Consider the following 19,972-nt stretch of genomic DNA (forward strand, 5'->3'; position numbering starts at 1 on the left):
GTTGCTTTGAAGGACCGGTACAAGCAGAGATGGGACGCACTCCCACTTGACAAGCCCATTTAATTAGTAAGTTCAGAATTAGGGCATGCTCACTCCCCACACACACACACACACACTCTGCCCGCTCACCACATCCACAGCACATCCACTACAGCACCGCAGCGGCTACAAAAGGCAATTATGTCATCCTCCACTTAATGATGGCATGATGGAAGCGATCGATCGCAGGCTGCAGAGAGGGCCGCTTGATAAGGCAACTGCCAGATTCTGTTGAATACATCAGAAACACACCGCAGCACATCGCTGAACGCTGCGATCCATACTGAGCATCAATATTTCTGCTTTGGTCTCAGCTGAGAGGAAGAATGAATCTCACTCTAAACACATGTACTGGGTGTGTGGGCAAGAGTAAGTTGGAAACTAATAACTCTACTGTCCATCTTCTGCCTGTCAGAGCATATGGAAATAAAAAGTTTCTCCGGCTTTATTGAGTGCAGTTCATTGTGTTGTGTTTTTTTTTTGTGCTCAAAGAGTCTCCGACACTAATAAAACTGAGATGAAACTGAAACCTGTGTGATATTTCTTACATTTAGTCACATTAATAAGGGTAGTATGATGAAATTGTTATCATGCTGGCCATCACAAATGAACATGAACTTAAAACTGTTTGTTCCATTCAATAGGCCTGATGTAATCAGAGATAATGTTATAATTACTTATTTACTAAATAAAAAGGATGCATTCCTTTGATTTATAATCCCAAAGATTTCATGAACCCCATTTTTGAAGCTTTATATGGCTGAGACGTTTTAATCTTTGGACATCAGTAACATTTTATAATAACCATCATTAATAAATGGAAAAGATAGTCAATGAAACTTTAAGTTAATAGTTATTTCACTGTGAATCGGCCAATATAGGCCTATCACAGATATATCAGTATCATATAGCATATATGTTGTCTGATATATACGGAAGCCCTGAAGGGCAAGTGAAGAGTTATTATTATTTATTTATTTTGTTGTTGATTTCTCTCCTGTGTATGTGACTTGAGAACTGGTGGAAAAATAAAACATAAGTTTTGCCAGGATGATCTTTCTGAAGTTCCTTATTTATTTTTATAACATATTTTCATTTTTATATTTATATGTTTCCAGATAACACTTTTTTTTTATGTGTGCTTTTCATCCTATTCAGAACATGAGGCAGTGCACTTCAGCCTCCTGTGGTCAAAATGAGTATCACAAAACACACACTTGAACGAAATAACAAAATAAGCCTTTTTCTGCTGCCGAAACTGAAAAAAATGTTTTTCGTCTACATACTTTTTTTTTCATTTGGTTTCAGACACGACATTTTTTTCACCTGTAAAAAAATACTACTGGTTTCAAACATGAACAAAAGATTTTAAAACGTGTATCTGGGAATAATTTTTCTCCGGAAAAAAGTTATCAGCAGAAAAAGTTCCACTGACATATTTTTATCCGAGCAATTTTTATTCTTTTTTAGGAGAAAAAAGTTTTTTAGGGGAAAAAAAGTTGCTTTTCTAGGAGAAAAAAAAGGTTTTTTCAGGAGGTAAAAATTCCAGATACATGTTTTTCTGCTTGTGAAACAGGGTGGGGAGTGAGTATTTAATGTTTGAAACTGAGCAATTATTTAGTTTTTTTTTTAGGAGAAAAAAAGTATTTTTAGGTGAAAAAAAGCTTTTTTTCTTTAAGGATTTTTGGGAGAAAAAAAGGTACTTTTTGGAGAAGAAACTGGGTTTTTTTAGGGAAAAAAGTTTTTTTAGGGGAAAAAAGTTTTTTATTGGGAGAAAAAACTTTCTTTTTAGGAGAAAAAGATATTTCACAGCAGAAAAAAAATTGAGACAGTTTTTTTAAACTGAGTGAAAAAAAAAAAGACTCAGGAGAAAAAAAAGTTGTTTTTTTTCAGGAGGTAGAAAGTTATTTTCAGCAGAAAAAAATCCAGATACATGTTTTTATGCTTGTGAAACTGGGTGGGTTTACGTGAGCATTTAAAAAAAAAAAATAGGAGAAAAAAGGGGTTTTTTGGAGAAATAAATGTTTTTTTGGAGAAAAAAAGGTATTTTAAGGTGAAAATAAAAGTTTTTTCTTGGAGGATACAAACTTTTTTTTGGAGAAAAAATATTTTTTCTTTTAGGATAAAAAAAATTATTTTTGGGAGAAAAAGTGGGGTTTTTTTAGGGGAAAAAAAGTTGCTTTTCTAGGAGAAAAAAAAAAGTTTTTTTCAGGAGGTAAAAATTCCAGATACATGTTTTTATGTTTGTGAAACAGGGTGGGGAGTGAGTATTTAATGTTTGAAACTGAGCAATTATTTAGTTTTTTTTAGGAGAAAAAAAGCATTTTTAGGTGAAAAAAAGCTTTTCTTTTCTTTAAGGATTTTTGGGAGAAAAAAAGGTACTTTTTGGAGAAAAAACTGGGTTTGTTTTTTAGGAGAAAAAGTTTTTTATTAGGAGAAAAAACTATCTTTTCAGGAGAAAAAGTTATTTTACAGCAGAAAAAAATTTGAGATACAGTTTTTTTAAACTGAGTGAAAAAAAACGACTCAGGAGAAAAAAAAGTTGTTTTTTTCAGGAGGTAAAAAGTTATTTTCAGCAGAAAAAAATCCAGATACATGTTTTTATGTTTGTGAAACTGGGTGGGTTTACGTGAGCATTTTTAAAAAAAAAATTTAGGAGAAAAAAGGGGTTTATTTTGGAGAAAAAAAGTTTATTTTGGAGAAAAAAAGGTATTTTAAGGTGAAAATAAAAGTGTTTTTCTTTGAGGATAAAAACTTTTTTTTGGAGAAAAAATATTTTTTCTTTTAGGATAAAAAAAATTTTTTGGGGAGAAAAAGGGGGGTTTTTTTTAGGAGAAAAAGTTTTTTTTAGGGGAACATTTTTTTTCTTTTAGGAGAAATAACTTTCTTTTTGGCGGCTGTGGATCAGTGGGTAGAGCAGCAGGTCACTGGTTCGAATCCCGGCTCCCCTGGGCGGAACTGAGCCACATGCCGAAGTATCCTTGAGCAAGATACTGACCCCAAAATTGCTCCTGGCGTGCAGCTGGCACCCTGTGGGGCAGCCTCTGCCGCCAGAAGGGCCCTGCGATGAACTGGTGACTTGTTCAGGGATATATCCCTAGCCTCCGCCCATAAAGAACCTGGGATTGGCTCCAGCAACCCCGCATAAAAGTGGCAACATCTCCACAACCCTCACGGATAAGCGGCAAAAAGAAAATGAGATGAGATGAGAACTTTCTTTTTAGGAGGAAAAAAGTTTTTTTTAGGAGAGAAAAAAAGTTATTTTCAGGAGGAAAAAATTCCAGATACATTTTTTTTTTCATGTTTGAAAACAAGCAACTTCTTTTTTAGGAGTTAAAAATGTTTTTTTTAGGAGAAAAAAGTTATTTTCAGCAGAAAAAACAATCCAGATACATATTTTTGTTTGTGAAACTGGGTGGGGAGTGAGTATTTCATGTGGAATCTTTTTTTCATGTTTGAAAAAACGTTGTTTTTTTTAGGAGAACTGCTGTTTGGTAACCATATTTGAGGGTTGATGGCAAAAGATGTCTGTATATCTGCCGATATCATATGTTTTTACTCCTTAAAATCGGTATCAGCATCAGCCCCAAAAATGAAATGAGTCGGGCTCAAAGGAACATAGGTTGCAAGTTTATAATAGCCGTCCAAATAATGTCCAAACACCATTTATAAAGGATTAAAACATCAGTTTGAATGTTACGATAAACAATTAATTAATTAATGGTTCACGAATCATTTTATGGTTTGTTAATTATTAACTGAAGTTTAATTCACTATAGTTTTTACCAAATATTAATGATGGGTGATCTCATTTATGTGGTGGGGTCCGCCCCCCAGAGCTGGATTCAAAATGCTTTCAAGCACACGTGATCCGAGGAAATGTGTGCTGCTGCTGCTGCTTCACATCATTTCTTTTTTTTTTTCCACTGGCAAAACAGTGGGTGGCTTTTATTGTGAACCAGTCAAACACATCTGTCACCGCAGTTAGCGCTGACTGTGATCGTTCATCAAAAACATGGTAATTTTCGGGATTTTTTTTGACAGCGGATCAGTTCTTGATATCTCAGGATAACAAGAGAGAGAAAGCGCCGGCACAGTGAGACGTCAGGTGACGAGCTGGAGGCGACAGCTCTACAGCAGGTAACCGACTCCACTGTAACCTGCTTTTGGCTGTGTTGCCGAACTCTTCCGGTGCAGTGTCCATGAAATCAGGTTGTGTTTGCTAATGACATGATGCATGAAGTATAAGGATTGACTGACTTCTTCACAACAGCAGTTTGTTTGGCTGAGCTGTACACAGATGCACTGGTTGCTTTTTCTGTTGTATCTATGACAGACTAGCTGTACTAGGAGTGTTTGCTGTAGTATTACACCACACTTGCTGCAACCACCAGTAACTACTGGTGACATCAAATCACCCAGGACTAAAATCTCAAGGATCTTAACTTTAATGTCTTATCTTTGTTTCATGTAGCGCAGGCTGTTACGCAGCCTGTGAAGACAGCTGTATCGATTCAAACAGAAGCGTATCTGTTCTTTGAGACAGGCGTGAGACAAATGACTGAAAATCACATGTGAAACGTCTCTGAAGGCTTTATTGTGAGGCCCCAATATGCTCGACCAATCAGAGGGTTAGTGCAGCCTGACAGGCGAGGTCCAGGGCGAAAAAAAAGAAACAAAGCGCTCATTGTTGCTCATGAAGCTCACAGCTGTAATAGCTGCAAATAATGAGCATATCAATGTTTTTATCAAGGGGGCTCTTTCAGTCGTAAACAAACGGAAACTGTCATGATGGAGGGTGACAAATTATATTTTGAAAAGAGAGGAAGAAACTATCCCTCACTCGCGTGGCCTGGTTACACCCCTCCCCGATCACTGACCTTCCTCAGCACAATGATGCCGTCCTGCGTGCTCCTGTTGGTGGTGATATCAAACATGCCGGGGCCGTCGCTCCCGATGATCCTGTAGTCCATCTCCGCGTTCTCTCCGATGTCGGCGTCCATGGCCCGGATCACTCCCACCGTCCCCCCGAGCTCAACGGACTCGGGCACTCTGAACTCGTAGAGGGCTGCAAAGAGAGAGTTTGTATCTTTGTGATTGGGTGGCTGCATGAAACGTTGTGAGATGTAGATAAAAGAAGACAGTATAGAAAGAAAGCTCCAGAAGTGTCAGAGATTGAGTGTGGGAACAAAGCCGTGACAAGAAAGATCTTACATTTATGTCTGTTTTCCGCTTTTCACACAAATATGCTATTCATGGCTTCTTCTTCTGTGCTAGGGTCTGTCTACGAAACAAAACACATGTTATGTGGGGAGAGCTGGACAGCTCCAGAGGAGAGAGGCAGGTGCAGAGCCAGACCTTCTGGAGGAATAAACACCTGGATTACTTTTTAACTTCTGGGATTAAAAAGTGGATTTATCTTCACTCCTGTTTATCAGCCTGACTGCAGCAGTGATCCGGAGGTGACCTCCATTGTCGAGTGTTTCTGTTTGGAGCTGGAGGGGAAATGGAGTTTACTTCATGAACGTAACGTTACAGAACCAGAACCAGAGAACCAGAGTCTCTGCTGAGTGCTGAGTCGAGTCAGAGGCTGACCTGGATTCAAACAGATGCACACAGCCTTGCGCAAGTAACACAAGGTGAAATTTGTTTTCGTTGGTGATGAACAAACCTTGAAACAACCACCATTACTGATGAAAATCCACAAATAGACAAATGTTGACGGATGTTTTTAAGTTTTATTCAAGTTACTTTTAGTACTTTTAGTTAGCAGACTTCCTTCCTCATTATCTGACTCTCTCCTGGAAGAAGAGAGTCGGGTGCAGAGCCAGACCTTCTAGAGGAATAAACACCAGGAGTCAAGAGGAGGAGAGTGCAGAGATTACTTTCTTTACCACCACTGCTGATGAAACTCTGGTTTGACTCGGGCACAAATGTTCACAGACGAGGTCAAGAGTTTTACACACCCTACTTTAGTCTTGTTCACTGACTTCCTTTCAAACTCTTTGACTCTCTCCCCGAAGTTAAAGTGACGCGAGTGAGGCGACTAAATGAAATGCATCTTGTTGGAAACATCGGGGATAATGTAAGCAGCCTACACAAGTCAACAACATTTTTCATTCATTCAGGAATGTTACATATTATATCTAAGAAGCCCTGAAATTCACCCCGAGATTAACCTACAAACAACCCATAAGACAGACCAGAGAAAAAAAGAAACAACACCACCTCTGACACCCAATCGAGTGTCACAACCCAAGTCGTTTTTTTTATGACCCTGTTAGCGGAAAAAAGAGAGCGCGAGCGAGCGAGTGAGTCAGACGGCAAGAATACAGGACTCAGGGAGAGAGAGTGAGTCAGAGCCAATCAGAGAGCCGGGGGAGGGAGAGTGTGTGAAAGGGAGAGGGTGAGTGGGAGATTTAGTGCTGCAACATTTGTAGATCAGCGTGTGGAGCACACATTTCTTATGCAGTAAAACATATTTCCAAAAACAGACATTCAGGCTTTCATGGAAGTCGCTACGAGCGGTATCGACTCCGAGGTTTAGGATGTGACATAAATCCAGGGCCAATTTGCTCAACATAAATTAATTGCTTCTTCCTCTTCTGCTTTCTTTCATTTTTTTAAAATTTTGATTCTGTAAGATGATTTCCTGGTTTCGAGGCGGACAAATTGATGGCTGCCTGTCGGCCGCGGCGGCCCCAGCTGCATCTCGTATGCTTAAATAAATAGCCGGACTGCAGCAGGGGAGCGGGCGTGATATACACACAGCCTGCGGAGACAAACAGCACTGACACACTAATAAAACATGCTGACAGTGTTTTGGCAACGCCTGAGTCGGCAGGTCTCTGTGACGCTGACACTTGCCTCCACACACACACACACACACACACACACACACACACACACACACACACATACATTCGCACGCATACACTGAAAGGGACGCACGACGAGAAGGTTTCCCTAGGCTAACAGGTATTTAGCATTGGGTGGAAAAGAAGAGGCATCACTCCGGCAGACAACAATGATATCGCTTCCTGACACTCTACCTCCTCTGGGTGTCCCATTACAATATCTCTTCCTCTTCCTCCCTCTTTCAATCTTCCCCTCTGTCTGTCTCACCCCTCCCTCCCTCCATCACAGGCCTGTCTTTCTGTCGCCCGCATCACTCTTCCCCTTTCTTTTCCTCTATCTTCCCCTCCTGTCACCTCCTCCATCCCCGTCGTATCCATCTCCCTCCGTCCCCTCTCGCTGCTCATTCATTGGCGGAGGAGGCTGAGATGACAGCGTCTGTCTCACCCCTCCACCCTCCCCCCCAGCCACGAGCTCGGTGGGAGGAGGGAGTGATAAATGGGGGGACGGCGGGAGATCTGCGGTCACGTGCCGTACTGTTTCGCCCACTGTACAGTCGCCGCTCGCTGTTAGCGAGGGGGAAACACGACGACACCAGTAATCTGTCAGTCTGATCTGCCTGCCTTCACCGTTTGCCAGATGCATGAGAGGAAGTGAGACGGGAGGAGGGAGGAGGGAGGAGGAAGGGGGGTGAGAGAAGAAAAGGGAGACAACGTGTGAGACTGAAAGTGAGTAGGAAGGGAGAAGAAAGGAAGGATTGATGATTGATGAGCGGGAGGGTAACAAAAAGAAGTATAAAGTGCACCAAGGACAGTTGGAGCACTAAATTGAGAACATTGGTTTTTATGGAGTAAAAGGGAGGAAAAAGAAAGACTTAATAGCGGGAGATAGACAAAGAGAGTGGAAGAGTGGGGGAGATAAAGCTCAGCGAATGTACTCTGTTCATTTAATAGGGATTACAGGGCTGATCTGATGCACTTTGCAGGACCCTTCGCTCTGTCATATGGCTCTATATTTAATTATTCGCTGCCTTTAAGAGGCCCGCCTTAGTCGCACGAAAAACCCAGAGCTCCCTGCAATAATCCAAATTCATTTTGATACTGACACCAGATGGGGGCTGCCTGCCTGGCACCGGCTCACACTGACAAGTGGTTTCCATGAGCACTGGTCACTGTGTGTGTGTGTGTGTGTGTGTGTGTGGGTGTGTGGGTGTGCAGGAGGCTGGACTCACTCTTGGTGAAGCGTGGCGGGTTGTCGTTGACATCAGAGAGGGTGATGCTGACCGTCGTGGTTCCCGAGAGTCCGCCCATCTGTCCGGCCATGTCTTTAGCCTGGATCACGACCTGGTAGTTTTCTTTGACTTCTCGGTCCATGCCGGGCAGGGCGGTCTTGATCAGGCCTGAGGAAAAAAAACACACACATTTTTTTATGTTGAGAGGAAAAGTCTGTGTGACCATTTGAAGTGTATTTATTTATCTACGGAAGCCCTTAACGGTCATGTGCCGCACATGTATTTCCTTCGTTTTTTCCCGAGATCACAAGTTATTTAACAGTCGACGTTTCAGACAAAACGCCATCAGTTTTTCTTATTTCAGAATTCAAAATGTTTTAATTTGCTGCTCTTCTTTTGTCACGTAAGATAGAAAACTGAATATCTCCGGGTTGTGAACGGACGGTCTGACAAAAAGAACATTTTTCACTATTTTATGACTTTTTATAAGCAAAAAAAGATCATCAGGAGACTAATTAATAACTGGAAAACACTTATGCAAACCTAAAAACAATGTTTCATTTCATTGGTGAGGATCTGGATGGGAAAGCCGACCTCGCCGAGGAGCGAGGCACAAAACTCAAAAGTTGAACCACTCGTATTTAGTATTTGCTCGGCTCTGATGCATCAGCCGGAGCTCATTTGTCCCCTTTTTACTCTTCACTTTCTGTGAAGCTGAAAGCGTTTTCTGAGGTGTGCTCAGCTCAAGAGGACCTCGTGACCTCGTTGATCCCTCCAGCTGCGGTCAACAGTGTCCTTCTAAAGGCAGCAAATATGGGTCCGTCAGAAAACCAGAAAAGGTCTTTTCAGAGTTGGTTCTGAAAGTCATGCTCTCTATCCCGACTCTTTCAAACATAATGTTTGGGAAATATTCATCGATCTACTGAAGAATAATTGGCAACAAGTTTGAGACTTGACTCATGAAGTCATTTTACAAGCAAAGATGACCCAAAATTGCTTGTTAAGGCGTCTAAGTTGTGAATATTTGCTGTTATTCTCTGTGTTACGCAACGTGAACTGCATATCTTTGGATTTTTAGACTGACGATCAGACAACACAAGACACTGGAGGCTCACCTCAGACTCTGACGAACTGAAATCTTCTTCGACTAAATGAATAACTAGTTCATCAAGACAATAATCAGAAGATGAAGTGAAGGTGAAAATGAAAATGAGTGTACAGTGTACAGCTGGCCCATCCTAAATGACCAGGAGAACATTTACTTACATATATTTTTATGTTTGATAATAAAATTTACATTTTAATACAGAAAAAGGACAAAAGAAGGAAAACCAAACAACTTAAACATATAATAACTACGCCAGATCATCCAAATAAGATGTTATTTACTTAAATATGAGTGCAATACATGCAAACAAATGGATGTATTGGTCTACACAATCCACAGAAACAAATTCATTGGTTTAACTTTCAGCACGTTTTGGCCAAAATACCCGCGTGTACCGCTTGTTAAATACAAACTGCAGCCAGTAAATGATGAAGCTATCTCAGCACTGAAATTACTTTAGCAAAAAAGGTTTAAAGTGTCTTAATCAACCAGATAAAACCTCAACAGTGTGATATAAGTAAGGCCTCTCAGCACCTGTAAGTTAAAAGCCAAAGCTGAAATCCTGCCACTGCGCCTGATGTACAGTGTGAGTGAATGCAGCTACGATGCGACTATCACAAAATACTAAAACAATGAGCTTTTTGATAAATAATCAACAATAATTTGGATATAATGACTCGGTGGGTAAAGACAAGAATGAGAACAAGTCAAACAGTCTGAACGGTTCAGTCTTTACAGGCACTACGTAGTAAGAAATTCAATTAAACGGAGGAAAATAAGGTCCAGACCCTGTTTGAAGCTAGAGAGGCACATATAAACAAAGATAAACAGTATGAAACTGTGTTGTCCTTTAAGGTCAGTTTGTTTGTTCAGTCATGAAAACAAAGAGTTTTTTATTCAAGTTTCTTCTCTTCTGATTGAAATTTCCTCCCAAAAACTACAGACTGCAGCTTTAAGACAACACTTCTTCTACGTCTGATATCATGAAAGCGATGTATATGGATATATTCCCCAGCCCTAGCATGAACAGAGCCAATTAACAGTCTATAAGTCTTTCTTTTTTAATTATTAAAGGTCTGGTCGACCTTCCTAAAATCAACCTGCCAGATGCCATAAAAATAATGAACCGTTTCCACATGTGGGGGTGCATATATCCAACGATCACTGCGCTCACCTGAAATGTCTCTAAAAATAACCCCAGTGTGCATCAGCTGCATTGAATTAATGATATTTCTTTTTTTTTTTAGATTTATGACTCCACAGGCCGGAGAATTAACCACTAAGAACATTTTATTACTGAAAGGTCAGCGCTCTTGCTCGGCGGGCACGGAGCTCCACGGCCACCCAGGAGCACATTTTTGGTGTCTGTGTTCTTAAATCTACGACTTAAAGTGCACCAAAGGGCCAATCAACCAAAAACCACAGCGCCTTCCTTTAATTTTTGTAGCGTATCGGCGTCATTTATCTCCTCTTTGGAAATTCACGCTGTGTTAATGTTCAGCCTTTTCATGTGCCACGCAGTTGCTTACTTCTGCGCTCCGACGCGTTAGATCTCCAGTTTGGAGTCGGGACAGAGACGGAGTGAAAGCGGTAATTGGCAGCACGTTCAAAAAGGTGTGCGCCATCTCCCATCAGAGGAGGGTCTTAAATCTCGTCTGCTATTACACGTTTGAGTTTGAGGCACCATGAAAAAGAAGCATGTGGAGGGAGGGGAGGGGAGGGAGAGACGGAAAGCATCGCCCGGGTGGGAGAACAGAGATCAAATAAAACACATTTCACCCTAAATACACTGCCGTGACAAACTTCATCACTCTCAGACTGAAGAGATGATTCATTGCATATCAAACAATAATGAAGAGGCTGACGTGGCGCATCGCTCAGGCTCGGATCAGGCTGGCCTACGCTGTTCAAAAGGCCCTCCAACTTGCTCTTTTCTTCTCCTCCCCATACACAACGCTGCAAAAACAGCCACAATGCAACTTCTTCCTAACAATGTGGAGCACATCTGACAGACAACAAGGTGTTAAGAGAGCAGCGATCGTTGCAGGAAAGGAAGTGAACGTACTCTACAGCCATCACCGCCGCCGCCGCTCGCTCTGTATCTCCGTCTACCTTTGTTACTTGCTTAATGACTACAATGCATCCACACAGAGGAGGAGAGCAGGAACAAATCCTGCTTATAATGTGATGTCCAGGCATGTCTTTGTGTAAGAGGGGATGTCAGCTTACATACCACATGTGGGATAAACCATATTACTGTTAATCCCTCCGCTAATCTGCAAATGGCTTTTTTTTTTTTTGTCGTTTCTCTTTTGTTTAAGCAAAAAAAAAAAAAAAAGACACGAGCGGGATGTGTTCCAAAGCGCACATTAATGATTAAAAACTAGCAAAGCGGCTGGATTTTTTGGGGTGGGGGTTGGTGATTTGCCACTCTGTCTGCTTATAAATCCCCCCCCACGCCCGTCAGCCTGAGAGGAGAGGCAGACGTGTTGGTATTTCTGGTTCTGGTTTAAAGATATTCCACCGGTTCTTCTCTGACAAATTGTTTTTAATTTTCTCTCCCGGTGAAACTCGACATGCCTCCTCTATTTCCGCTCCTGCAGCGGCCACCTCCAGACGAAGGGGTGTGAACTCGCAGGCGTTCGGCTGAGGGTTACATATGTAGGTGGAGAGAGCGCTGGCACGAGAGGACAAGAGTGATGGGGTTGTGCACGTTACTCAGAGAGCAGAGCATGCTGGTCAACTGAGGCTAAACGGAGCGACGAGATGCTATAATTTTTTTTTGCCTTAGGGGTGCTGGATTTCAGTACAAAAGCAAAGAAGCCCTTCGTCTTTTGATTCTGAAGGACAAACAATGTTTATGATCTCGTCTGATGTTGAAGATACATTTCTGCAATTAAATTTCACTGCAGAGATCTCAGGGTTCAAGGTCCAAGGTCTCTTTATCAGCTCCCCTTTTGTTGTGCAGACAGGAGATTCAGTTAAAAAGAAAGAGAGCACGGAGATGCAGACGATACACTGCAAAAAAGAAAACAAGATTATTTTAACTCGATTCCAATGAAAATCTTTTTTTTTTTTGTATGAGCTCAAGCAGGTCCATGAAGTACTTGAGGAAACTTTTAAAGATTGCTACTGTAGTGGCAGCTTTTTCTCTTCATCTCTACTACTAAATCAAGGTTTTTAGGCCTCTTTAGGTTTTGACAGACTTAAAGTGGAGGTTTTCTTGCGAAGTGCATCTGTGAAAAGCTCTTAAGTTCCCGTGTTCATGAATGTAGAGTCACTCTGGCTTTTAAAAAGTGTGGTCAAGAGTTATCAAAATGGTTTGACTTCATAGAACGTGCTGAGAAAAAGAAAAAAATTCAAACTGAAAATAATGTAACATGTAATATTCCCACTGTTAATGAGGTCACAATACAAACAAAAGGTGGCAGGGTCCGCCACATATAAACAAAGTGAAAGGAGTATTGAATTGTGTTGTCCTTTAAGGTCAGTTTGTTTATTCAGTCTTGAAAACAAAGACAGTTTGTTTAGGCAGAAAGAAATCAGGCAATGAAGAGACTAAAATGTCTCCCCAAAAACTACAGAATGCACCTTTAATTAGTTTCTTTATTAAACCCTTTTCCTGCGCAGACGGGAGACTCAGTTAAAAAGAGAGACGATGCAGATGATAGACTGCAAAAAGAAAATAATTTCAACTTGATTCCGATGAAAATCAGTTTGTTTTAATCGTTTTATAAGATCAAGATTGTTTCTGCGAGATCCACAAAGTCCTTGACAGAAAGTTGTGCTGCTACGGTGGCAGACTTTTCTGCTTCTCTTAAGACACCAAGGTTTTTAGGACTCTTAAGGTTTTGACAGACTTAAAATGGAGATTGTCTTGCCATGTGCTCATCTGTGAAAAGCCCCCAAAGATCCAGTTTTCATGAATATGATCACGCTCTGGCTTTTAAAAAGTGTGTTAGAAACTTCTTTGAAAACTGGCTGATTTCAGGGAACAAGTTGAAATGTTCTCGCAGCACTGACAGACGGGGCTTCTGTTGCACTAAACTTGACAAGAAAAAACAACAAAATGGAGGCAGGAATACAAAGTACATCAACGATAGAGCATCTCTGGTACGTGTCACTGATCACTGACCGGTCTCTGGGTCCACGGAGAAGTACGGCTGCCCCTCCAGGATGCTGTACACCACCCTGGCGCTGTTCCCGTACGTGGCGTCGTCGGCGTCTGTGGCTGTCACCTGAATTACCGAGGTGCCTGAGGGAGGGGGGAAGAAGATTCATGACAATGATTTAGATCAACTCTTCAATACTGCTGAAAATTGCCTGCTGGATAATTGGTTAAGCTGATGCACCTTCTGATGAGGTGTCGGATCCTCTTCTAATCATGCTCATGCAGAATGTGACCGATCATTTCTGTCCTTTTGCATTACCCGAACCAATCTTTATCCCTCGGCCACTTATACCCTTATACGTGATTGATTTTCGCAGGTGATCGATAAGTCCTAATGTATTTTTTCTAAGTATATCTCTCTAAGCATACATGCAGCACCGATACCGGCTCCTTCGCAAAACCCCAAGAAGCCTATTAGTGTATCCACAGATCCGGAGTGTCTAAGAAGCCAAATATCTGATAGGAGGCGAACAACTGTGATCCATTTTCTCTTCCAGAGAGGCTGAAGCCCTATTTCAGTAGAACAAAGGGAAACAGTTAGCCAAGTGCTACCTCCCAAATGGCGCCTTGCGGGGCCAAGTGTTGCCTCATTACATGCAGAAGAAAATTAATTGAGTAGAAATATTTAATGGCAAAGTGGTATAAATATAGAATTGTGCAATACAATGGGATAACGACCCCATGAAACTTCTTTAATTTGATGTCAGTTCTGATCTGTAAAGGGTGCGAAGGAAAGTTCCCCCTCCTTTAAAAATCGATGTGATTCTTATGGATGGAGGATGTTGTTGGGGAAAGAAAAATCGGGGGAAACCAAGAAAGCAGAGAGAGAGAAAGACCACGGCTGTCTGATTTGGTGTAAGTGACAGTTCGGGAAGATTCCTGAGCGAAGTTCAGCGAACCTTGATCGCTAATACCTTTAACTAGGGAATTAGACTCAAAGAGGCTTTTCTGACATGGCGGCTTTTTACAAAAATATCACTGATCCACATCAGCCATCTCATCGCCGACTGTAAGCTTTTTGAGAAAAGAGTTTTCTGACAAACAAGTCAGGAATAATCGCAGTTTCTGTGCAGGGGGACTAAATTACCCCGACCGTAATCATTCAGTTGTCAAAGACGGCCGGCGTCAACGTCGTCCCTGACTGAGAGTCCGAGAGAAGAATGTCAGAGCCGTGAGACTATAATAAAACTCAAAGTATATGTCACATTTAAAGGGGCAGTGTCTCGACGCAGTCACTCGTGAACACATGCTCTGCCAAGCGGTGACATCACACCTCGGTTGTTGCCATGGGCACCCGTGCTGCCCTTAGATAAGTGCCGGCCTCTCTCTTGGGGTTGCTGAACCAAGTGACAACTCTGTCACATGTCTGGGCTGCAAGACCGATGTCCCTCAGTCCCAGAAGCAGCGCAGCAGCAGCGAGGATGAAAAGGGCGTTCACTCCATGTTTTCATGCCAGTATTGATTAGAAGCCTTTTTATATTGTATATCTATATTCATGAGGCCGGCGTGTACTTTTAGACTAAGAGCTGGAGCCAAAGTGCACGGTGAATTAAAGTTTAATTTGGTGCCGAATGACAAGAAGAAATGATAATGCAAAACCAGTGAATGGTGCTCAGAAACTGGCACTGCAGAAGTGGAATCCGCAATTATTCACTGTGATGACACAGCTGACAATGCTGGTAATTAAATTAAATACTGTTTTAATAAGATACAATACTGTATTTAAAAGATTATCTGCACCAGCGCTGTAACCGTCACAGAGACGCTTTACCTTGTTTATTCTCCGCTCATAAAACAGCTCCTAGTCCCTCAATTAATTAGTCGGGGCCCTCTTTGTTGAGTCTGCATCATTATTATGATTGATAAAGTCCCATTGATCCAGCAGGACTGCCATTTTATAACGTCTTTATCCCATCTGAATCATGAGCCTTTTAATCCAGCTACACACACACACAAGCACACACCTTAATTTGTGTAAACACGCAATTATTGTCTGTTTCATGATCAATACATGCGCTTTTACACACGACGTGTGCTCGTCTCTGCCTGCTCTACAGCCAAAAAACTAGAATGAGTTAGAATGTGTTCATTTATTGTTTTTGTGTTATTATTAATTATGTGTTTACCGCTCTGTTTTTGGTTTATACGGTGTATTATTGTCTCGGGGATGGGGGAAGGGTTGCATGGTTACACAGATCTAGTGGATGGAGGGATTAATGCAATCATTCATAATGATTTGTGAGCTCCGTTTGTGACATCACACTCTGTACTAAAATTAAGAGTAACAACGTTGTAAAACTAAACACATTGTGGTGAACAAATGAGGATACTTGAATGAAAAGTAGCGGCAACACACACCCTTGAAAATGTTTGGAAAATAATCAAAATCAAAAACAATCTTCAAGGTCGACATCTGAACTTTTTCCAGAGCTTTCAACTACATCTCACCATGTAGTTGGTTCCTGCTAATGAACTGTACTGAGGTGCTTTTTCAGCGCTCTGTAAAAAAGCAAGTTAGTGGACCCTCGAGTGCTAATGTTTACAAAAAACAGGACCCAAATGTAAAACTCAGGGCGGGTTGAAAAACAGAACAGCAAGCTTTAATGAAATAAAGCCGAAAATCCGAAGAATGAATCCAAGAGCAAAACTAAACTGAGTAAAAAACCAGGATGACATGCGGTAAAGAAGCAACAAATACAGGTGAGACAGGAGGAGCAGGGAGGGAAAACACAGGCTTAAATACACCAGGGAAGAAACACCAACGGGGGGCAGGTGACACTAATAAAGGCGATCAAAAGAGGCAGGAAAACACACAAAGACAGGAAGTATAAAACAGAACATTAAACCTACAAAATAAATCAGGAAATACCTGAACTAAAACCCAAGACAATGACACTGCCACCGCCAAGGCCAAAGCTGAATCCTTACACTCAAACTAAATTGATGTTTAATGAAATAAATAATTCTTCTATTGTTGGATATTACATGAACTAACCCCAAAACACCTAAAACTAGTTGGTTTTTACTTAAAATCTGCTCAGAAGTATTCATTTCAAACAAAAAATGTCATCATGGATGAAGACCTCATGAGGAACATGTACAGCAGGAACGTACCGATGTCAGACATTTCAGGCACTCGGGCCGAGTAGACGTCCTTGGTGAACCGCGGCTCGTTGTCGTTGATGTCGTGGATCTTGATGATGAACTCGGACTGACCCTCCAGCGCCTCGTTGGTGAAGCGGTTGATGGCCTTGGCGTGGAGGATGTAGTAGGCCTTCTCCTCCCTGTCCAGCCTCTTGGTGGCGTGGATGTCCCCCGACTTCTCGTCTATCTTGAAGAGGGACCCCGCTCCCTCCCCCGTGAGGACGTACCTCACGCTCCCGTCTCCTCGATCGCCATCTGAGTGAAGCTAAAAGAAGAGAAAACATGATAATGTGGATCCCTGCAGCAGCAAAACAACAATTTCAAACAGCAGTTTGTGGCGTTTTCATTTTAATAAATTTCCACTTTGCAGCTCTCTGTTGCTAATTGTTATAGCACAACAGTGATTCAAACTCAGGTTTATGAAAGCTTTCACATTTGCTTAATTTGCTCTTATGAACACCGAGTGTCAGCTAGCTCTTTCCAGGGAAATATCTCCCATTAGCATGAGCAGAAATAGCCACTGTGAACAGAAAACTTAATCTGCATGAAGTTTAAGAAAAAAAGAGAAACATCACAGCGCTGGCTGCAGAGTGTGATTGACAGGTGATCCCTGAGAAGTGCAGAGCTAAAAAACACCTCCCAGCAATGAGCACTTTGTACCAAAGATGTCAACAAAATCAAATTTCAAAGCAGAATCATAGTTTTCCACTTTAGTATTTCTGATGCACTGAGCACATATCAGTGATTTGACCATCCTGGGCCTTGGCAAAGGAACACTGACAGCTTTGATAAGTGCCTTTGGTGTTATTTAACAGATTCATATCATCTTTAGTAAACTGTCATCGCGTTACGACGGTACACATCCGTGGCTTCACCTCGTCCCTGTGAAATTCGCATCCTGCCAAGAAGAAAAACACACAGCCAGAGCGTTTCAATTCTGCATTTTGCTGCTAGTGTTACATACAGGTTGTCATCATGCTTTTGTACCGCAGGGCCACGGTGGCATTTTCACAGTGCTGTAAAACAGAATGCCAGCGGGTCGAAGTCGGCGAGGTACCAGCGTGAGTGCGCACACGTCCGCTGCCTGCCAATCCCTGATGGATCAGCAACATGACCAACATGCCAGAGGACCACCGGAGTCCACTTGTCTGTGGAGCTTCTCATTATTATTTGCTCTGCCTCTCTATCTCCTGTTTAATTTTTTTCTGCATGAACAGCAGCTTAGCATGCGCTGACATTTTAATTCCACCGCCAAATCCCCCCCAACATATTTATCTCAGAGAACTCATCAAAAGCTTGTCCTGTCATTTCCCCTCCCACTGCTTCCCTGCCTACTTCCCTTTCCCCTCTTTAACAACCAAGGACATGGTCATAATTGCGGGGGGAGGCAAAGGGCAAAAGGAGGGCACGTGTTTGCAAAGTACAAACCGAGGTCATCTGCGTGTTTACCCCCTTAAGCGGACGCCGGGGCATAATTCTGAGGTCTGTTATTGACACCTTGTTAACTCGAGTGAGCCGCCACGTTTGATTTTGACAGTTCGAAATGCATATTTTTTCCTCTGAGCGCGAGTTGTTGTGTCTCCAAGCGCTCTTGGCTCTGCCGGTGGACAGACTGAGGGGGGATATTGTGCGTTTGCAGCTAGGTCACGTGGGAGCACATTGCAAAGTCTCCCTTCTCATCATATATTAAAAAGCTTTTCATCCCAGGTGCTCGGAAGCTTTACTAATTCATGCTGTTTTATCAGGGCGAAGCTGGCACATTGCGAGACGAACAGCTTTGTGGATTAGCATCTTTAACACTATTTTGTTCGCCTGCTTGAATGCTGGTAAAAATGACTGTTTTCATTCCTTTCTCTGTCTGTCGAACCAAGCCAGTGGAGTGTGTTGCAGAATTTTAGCATCTTCGGATTAGGATCTGCAGCGGAGCACTGTTTCATTAACCCGCTTGAATTCTGGTCAAAACAACTCTTGTTGTTTCTCTTATTCTGTCTGTCTAACCAAGCCAGGAGAATATCCTGCAGAATTTTATTTGTTTTTCTGTGTTCTGCTTTACAGTATGTGCTTCCAAACAGAGACTCAGTTGGCTGAAAACAATCCACTTCAACATTATTATCTTTCTCCCGCTGTTATAGCTGCAATGTCCTTTTCTATGATTGTCTATCAAGCTGCCTATCTCTGCCGGCACGACAATTCAGTTAATAACCGTTGAGTCCTCTCCTTTCAGCTGTGATGTGAGATAGACAGTGTGACATATGCTGTGTCGACTGTCATTTCTATGGAAACAGAGAGATCTTGCGGTTCTGAAGAGTCACTTCTCGCCCCCTGAAGAATATTACAAGGTAGCCCAGAGTATCGAACTCCAGGACCTGCTGCAGTGACCCTGTCCCTCCCAGTTGCCCATCTTGCTGGTGAGGAGAATTTACTGCTGCCCTTCTACTCAAATTAAGAGGGGGGGGGGAGAGAAAAAAAAACCTCTCCTGGAAATCAATGTGGCAGCCCAACGTGCATTCACAATGGCCCTTTGATCAATTTATATCGAAAATACAATTAAACTGTCACAGGGGGAGAAAAGAAAGCCACATGTGCAGTCAGTATGGTCACCAAGAAGCTCTGGCACATCAATAGCTAGCCTTTTCTCCTCTACCCTCCTACGGTACCAAATCGTAAAAAAAAAGGCAGGGAGCATGACGCTATACCCATTAACACTGGGGCTTCTAGGACACTGCAAAAAAATCTCAATTTCATCCAGTCATTGTGGCTATAATGGAGGCCTAAAATCTTTATTTTCTTGAAGGAATAGTTTGACATTTTGGAAAATGTACTCATAAGCCTTCTTGCAAAGAGTTAAACTAGAAGATCAATACATTACTGACATATGTCCATTACATGCAAGGGTATAGCATGTAGCTGGCTAGCTTAGCTTAGCATAGAGTCATTTTTTAGTTTGCTTTAGTATGAATTAAACAAATTGTCAATTAGTGAGCTTTAGAGCTAAGTAGCATCTTTTGGTAGCTTAAATCTTACTATAGAGATATAAGAGAGGTATCAAACTTCTCATGTAACTCTCAGCAAGAAAGCTAACAACATATTTCCCAAAATGTCAAACTGACTCAGGCTGGCCAAGCAACGGGAAATCAGAGACTGTTGTGCCTACATCTTTACAGGGACCTGTCTCCACCACTACATCCTGAAACATCTTTACAGAGACCTGTCTCCTCCACAATATCCTGAAACATCTTTACAGAGACCTGTCTCCTCCACAATATCCTGAAACATCTTTACAGAGACCCGTCTCCTCCACAACATCCCGAAACATCTTTACAGAGACCCGTCTCCTCCACACGTTCCAAGCTATTTACATTTACTCGACGCAAAGACATGTTTAATGACTATATGTTCTATGTTTAGGTAGCATGGACCAGTT

The 19,972-nt window shown here is 41.9% G+C and overlaps 1 protein-coding gene across 2 annotated transcripts in view; it reads right to left on the reverse strand.

The window, feature by feature from the left end:
* LOC311249111 (cadherin-6-like) overlaps positions 1–19,972 on the reverse strand; it is a 74,122-nt gene that overhangs the window by 22,621 nt on the left and 31,529 nt on the right. For both annotated transcript variants that reach the window (XM_084339862.1, XM_084339863.1), the window contains exons 3-6: positions 16,519–16,813; positions 13,369–13,488; positions 8,126–8,293; positions 4,920–5,107 (exon numbers count right to left, since the gene is read on the reverse strand). In XM_084339862.1, coding sequence (XP_084195988.1) covers positions 4,920–5,107; positions 8,126–8,293; positions 13,369–13,488; positions 16,519–16,813 — 771 coding nt within the window. The remainder of the gene's footprint in view (positions 1–4,919; positions 5,108–8,125; positions 8,294–13,368; positions 13,489–16,518; positions 16,814–19,972) is intronic.

Source organism: Pagrus pagrus (genome assembly GCF_965226575.1).
Source record: "Pagrus pagrus genome assembly, chromosome: 20".
NCBI lineage: Eukaryota > Metazoa > Chordata > Actinopteri > Spariformes > Sparidae > Pagrus > Pagrus pagrus.